This window comes from Cynoglossus semilaevis, chromosome 17, assembly GCF_000523025.1.
Source record: "Cynoglossus semilaevis isolate Cse_v1.0 chromosome 17, Cse_v1.0, whole genome shotgun sequence".
In the NCBI taxonomy this organism is placed as follows: domain Eukaryota; kingdom Metazoa; phylum Chordata; class Actinopteri; order Pleuronectiformes; family Cynoglossidae; genus Cynoglossus; species Cynoglossus semilaevis.
Genome location: NC_024323.1, coordinates 15,532,997 through 15,538,100, shown reverse-complemented (window position 1 = coordinate 15,538,100; position 5,104 = coordinate 15,532,997). Strand labels below are relative to the sequence as shown.

The 5,104-nt window shown below is 52.0% G+C and overlaps 3 protein-coding genes across 4 annotated transcripts in view; 2 read left to right on the top strand and 1 right to left on the bottom strand.

Moving 5' to 3' along the window:
* The window catches only part of LOC112486249 (DNA replication licensing factor mcm5-like), a 14,947-nt gene extending 14,888 nt beyond the window's left edge, over positions 1–59 (top strand). Inside the window, exon 11 of the mRNA XM_025064548.1 lies at positions 38–59. Coding sequence (XP_024920316.1) covers positions 38–59 — 22 coding nt within the window. The remainder of the gene's footprint in view (positions 1–37) is intronic.
* LOC103393735 (DNA replication licensing factor mcm5) lies at positions 7–2,350 on the top strand. The gene is made up of 5 exons (XM_025064480.1): positions 7–214; positions 836–948; positions 1,028–1,299; positions 1,874–2,001; positions 2,085–2,350. Exons 1-5 carry the CDS (start codon positions 143–145, stop codon positions 2,184–2,186), a joined length of 687 nt encoding a protein of 228 aa, XP_024920248.1. The 5' UTR covers positions 7–142; the 3' UTR covers positions 2,187–2,350.
* Positions 2,351–4,215: 1,865 nt separating this feature from the next.
* Positions 4,216–5,104, bottom strand: part of hmox1a (heme oxygenase 1a) — a 3,977-nt gene continuing 3,088 nt past the window's right edge. For both annotated transcript variants that reach the window (XM_008330764.3, XM_025064479.1), the window contains exons 5-6: positions 4,645–4,917; positions 4,216–4,536 (exon numbers count right to left, since the gene is read on the bottom strand). In XM_008330764.3, coding sequence (XP_008328986.1) covers positions 4,375–4,536; positions 4,645–4,917 — 435 coding nt within the window. In that variant the 3' untranslated portion in view covers positions 4,216–4,374. The remainder of the gene's footprint in view (positions 4,537–4,644; positions 4,918–5,104) is intronic.

The following is a 5,104-nucleotide window of genomic DNA, read 5'->3' as shown; positions in this document are numbered from 1 at the left end:
CACTTTCACTCCACTCCCCCCCTCCCCTCCCCCCCAGGCTGGAATCACCACCACCCTGAACTCCCGTTGTTCAGTCCTGGCCGCGGCCAACTCTGTTTACGGACGCTGGGACGACACAAAGGGCGAGGACAACATTGACTTCATGCCCACCATCTTGTCCCGCTTCGACATGATCTTCATCATCAAAGACCTCCACGACCAGCAGAGGGACATGGTGAGGCGACCACATCGCTCTGTGTTTCAGACCTGGGCTGGACACGGCGCTGACTCAGGTGTGTGTGTGTGTGTGGGTGTGTGTGTGTGTGTGGGTGTGTGTGTGTGTGTGGGTGTGTGTGTGTGTGTGGGTGTGTGTGTGTGTGTGGGTGTGTGTGTGTGTGTGGGTGTGTGTGTGTGTGTGGGTGTGTGTGTGTGTGTGGGTGTGTGTGTGTGTGTGGGTGTGTGTGTGTGTGTGGGTGTGTGTGTGTGTGTGGGTGTGTGTGTGTGTGTGGGTGTGTGTGTGTGTGTGGGTGTGTGTGTGTGTGTGGGTGTGTGTGTGTGTGTGGGTGTGTGTGTGTGTGTGGGTGTGTGTGTGTGTGTGGGTGTGTGTGTGTGTGTGGGTGTGTGTGTGTGTGTGGGTGTGTGTGTGTGTGTGGGTGTGTGTGTGTGTGTGGGTGTGTGTGTGTGTGTGGGTGTGTGTGTGTGTGTGGGTGTGTGTGTGTGTGTGGGTGTGTGTGTGTGTGTGGGTGTGTGTGTGTGTGTGGGTGTGTGTGTGTGTGTGGGTGTGTGTGTGTGTGTGGGTGTGTGTGTGTGTGTGGGTGTGTGTGTGTGTGTGGGTGTGTGTGTGTGTGTGTTTCAGACTCTGGCTCGTCATGTGATGAACGTGCACTTGAGCGCTCAGGCGCAGACCGAGGGGGTGGAGGGGGAGATCCCACTGGCCACCTACAAGAAGTACATCGCCTACGCCAGAGCGTGAGTGCGGCTGCGTCCGTCACCACACACAGCTGCGTTTCATTGGTTAATCCCCCTCCTCTTCATCCTGCTCTGACAGGAAGTGCGGCCCTCGTCTGTCCGTGGCCGCGGCAGAGAAACTGAAGAACAGATACGTGGTGATGAGGAGCGGGGCCCGCGAGCACGAGAGAGAGACGGACAGAAGACCCTCCATCCCCATCACCGTCAGGCAGCTGGAGGCGGTGGTCCGCATCGCAGAGTCTCTGGCCAAGATGAAGCTCCAGGCTGTGGCCGGAGAGGAGGAGGTGGACGAGGCCCTGAGACTCTTCCAGGTGTCCACGCTGGACGCCGCGCTGTCCGGAAGCCTCTCGGGTGAGAACGGAACAGTTGACCTTGACCTTTGAACTATTAATAATGGTCTGGTACTGATGTGTTGGTCTGGGAGTCAGGACTGAGTCAGTGGGGGGGGGGGGGGGGGGCTCTCTACACCCCCCCGCCCCCTGGTTATTTTACCCACTTTTATAACAATAATATAAAATGTTTTCTTAATTATTATTTTATATGATCAATATATTTGTTTATGTTTTTGATCTTTAGATGGAGGGTTAATTTGATCAATTAATAGTATATTTCTGGGGGCTGGAACAAAATGTGATTGACAGATGAGTGAATAAACAGAAGTGCTATGACGGGTGTCTATGGAGTCCACTGTATTTACAACTGGGACACAGACTGACTCTGGGACACTGACTCTGGGACACAGACTGACTCTGGGACACAGACTGACTCTGGGACACAGACTTTTTCTTGATTTATTTATTTTTCTGAACAGTTTTTTCTGTAAAATGAAGGTGTGTGATGATGTTTGGACTCTGTCCTCTGGTCCCGAGGGACCAGAGAACTAGGGAGTTCTGTGTAACGTGTGGCTCGGACTTGTTTTGACCAGGAGTGGAGGGCTTCACGTCCCAGGAGGACCAGGAAATGATCTCACGGGTGGAGAAGCAGCTGAAGAGACGCTTCGCCATCGGTTCCCAGGTGTCGGAGCACAGCATCGTCCAAGACTTCACCAAACAGGTAGGTGTCCCACCAGACCAGTACCAGGTGGTGGTGCTGCTGCGAACACAAGTGACGGCATGTTCTGTGTTCTCCACCCACAGAAATATCCAGAACACGCCATCTACAAAGTCCTGCACCTGATGCTGAGGAGAGGGGAGCTGCAGCACCGCATGCAGAGGAAGGTTCTGTACCGGGTCAAGTAACTACCGTACTTTTCACTGATGTCTCTGTACATAGTTGTCAAACATGAAGTATTACTCCATGCTGTACTCGTTGCTGTACTTCATCTGTGGGATGGAGAACGTGTTTATCTCTGAATGAGGTGGAAAAAGTCCAAATAAATAAAGTTTAGTTTCTGTGCACTGCAGAGAGAGTCTGGCTGTCGGTGTCTGTCTGTCTGTGTCTCTGTGTGTGTGTCTGTCTGTGTGTGTGTGTCTGTCTGTCCCATTCAATATAGTGTAATATCTTAAGAATACCACGGGGGGGGGGGGGGGGGTGGGGGGGGGGGGGGGGGGGGTGGGGGGGGGGGGGGGGGGGTGGGGGGGGGGGGGGGGGGGGTGGGGGGGGGGGGGGGGGGGGGTGGGGGGGGGGGGGGGGGGGGGGTGGGGGGGGGGGGGGGGGGGGTGGGGGGGGGGGGGGGGGGGGTGGGGGGGGGGGGGGGGGGGTGGGGGGGGGGGGGGGGGGGTGGGGGGGGGGGGGGGGGGGTGGGGGGGGGGGGGGGGGGGTGTTAAAATCCCATTCACATTAGTACATTAATCCGGTGTATTTCACACTGACGTCACTGCTGTAGACCCCCGACACGCCCCCACCCCTCACCTGGGCACAGGTTTCTACTCTCCTGAAGCTCTATTTCCTACCCCTCTAGTGCCCTCTAGTGCCCATAGGAGATGCACGGCTTACACTATTCAAACTGTGATGCTGCTCTGTGGCAGTGCCTCCCCTTCCATCACGATAAGAAAGTACATAAAATAAGTATAAATATTTTCCACTGATCCGTGTTAAAGGTGGATTTTCAGTATGACTCTACACATTTTTGACATTTTATCAAGTAAAAATCGCTGAATTGAAGTATTTTTCGATCAAATACAGAGCAGAAATCCCGGATGAAGCAGAGACTGCTGAGCCAGTACAATCTGGGTCACATGACGTGGGTCCGTTTCTGTTCCTCAGATCATATCATCAATATGAACTTTACAGACATTTACAGTTCTACATCGTGACTCTCTACAGTCTGTGTCATGTCTGTAATGTCTGTAATGTCTGTGGGAGAGAATTGTTCCTGCTGACAGAGAAGAGTTAGCAGAGGAAGCAGGCAGTACTCCGCCTCACCACAAGGGGTCGTATGTGAACTAACAGGTGCTATCCAGCTGGCATCAACAAACAATTAAAAGTCGGCGCCAAACCAGAGGCAGTAGGCGGTGAATAACAGCGGTTTTTATGCTGCATCTGATCAGACTGAATATGGATTGTGTTTCAAGACGGAAACATTTCTCCAAACTGGACTTCCGGTCCAAACAGCAGGTGATAATTAATGTAACGCCGGAGCTAAAAGGTTAGCTTCAAACTACGGGACAGAAGAGTCGTTCTTTTTAAATGGAGAGGTACAAACGAAGAGACTGTCTGTGTGTCTGTCCGGTCAGAAACCGCCATTACTGCTGTCCTTGTCTTTTATTGTCGTCGTGTGATAACGTCTGGACGAACTCGGAATACTGTGACCTGAAACATTTACAAAAAAGCCTCCGCAGACATGGAAGATCAGCCACGAACATTCAAAGACAGATTTATTTAGAAACTTCTGGAAATTCAAGCATCGATTTGTCATCGGATGACCAACGGAGACTAAACATTAGCCTCGACGATGTTAAGGGGAGGGGAAACCGAGAGACACAGCCACGGACTTCAGCTAGAAGTAAAGGTAAGGCTAACAGTGGTTTGAAGTAAAAATAAGATGTGAGTAATTAGAAAAAAGTATTTTTCCTGAAGGTCATTAATTTTGTGCTGCTCTCATCTCTAGACTTTAATTTGTTTACAGTAAATATGAATTTCTTAGCCACAGGAAGGAGTTCTGTCCATTTCTATAAAGAACCGTTCTTTGTAGAACAAATGTGTTCCTATGTTGGTGTTGGTGTGAGTGTGACTGAAAGAGGAATGTTGATGGATATGAACCATTACCAGGTGTTAGACAAGTCACTGACACTGAGACAGTAGAAGAAGAACAGACCAGTCAGCTGCTGTTGTTGTTTTCACTGTTTATTAAAAGTTAATTAAAAATATGAACCATTTGATATGAAACAGAGTTTTCTCCTGTTTTTTTCAGTAAAGTGCCTGTGTTTGTGTGTTCAGTCTGTGGTCCAGTCTGCGGTCCAGTCTGCGGTCCAGTCTGCGGTCCAGTCAGGAGACGTAAATGCTCATGCCAATAGTGACCGCTGCCACACACAGACCCACAGTCAACTGCTTAACATTTGTAGGTGAGAGGAGGGCGGTGGGGGGGCGGGGGGCGTTCGGCTGCTCAGCTGTCGTGACATTCAGCATTTTCTGCAGGTCATCAAAAACCTACGAGAGAAAAAGTTGCTGAGTGGGATTTTTTCACATTCACTTCCTGTTTTCACAGCTTCCTTGTGTGACAATCCTGCACCTCCTCCTCTCTTCTCCTTTCCTCACCTGGATATTTAACTGGAAGGCTGTGACGGCCTCCTCCAGCACCTCCGTCTTCTCCTGCTCCGTCAGGCCGATGCTGTTCATGCGACTCCTGTACAGCTGCTTGAAGCGGTTGGGACTGCTCACCGCCGGGAAGGAGAAAAACTGAGTTCCCTCGCTGTCGTTCAGACCCAGACACTTTTGGGTGATCTTTCCCAGAACCTGACCCCCTGATAGGTCACCCAGGTAGCGGGTGTAAGCGTGCGGCACCAGCAGCAGCGGGTTGGTCCTGCCAATCTGAAAAACCAGGTCCTCGGTCAGTGCTCGTTCAAATGCCCTCCCACTGCCCCCCCCCCAAACTCCCCCCTCCCCCCGTGAGGCCCGTGGACTCACCTCTCGGAGCCTTCGTTCATATCTGTGTGTGGCTGCAGGGACGATCACCTGCTCCTTCCAGTTGGGGCCAAAAAAGTGGTCCAGGGCCTTT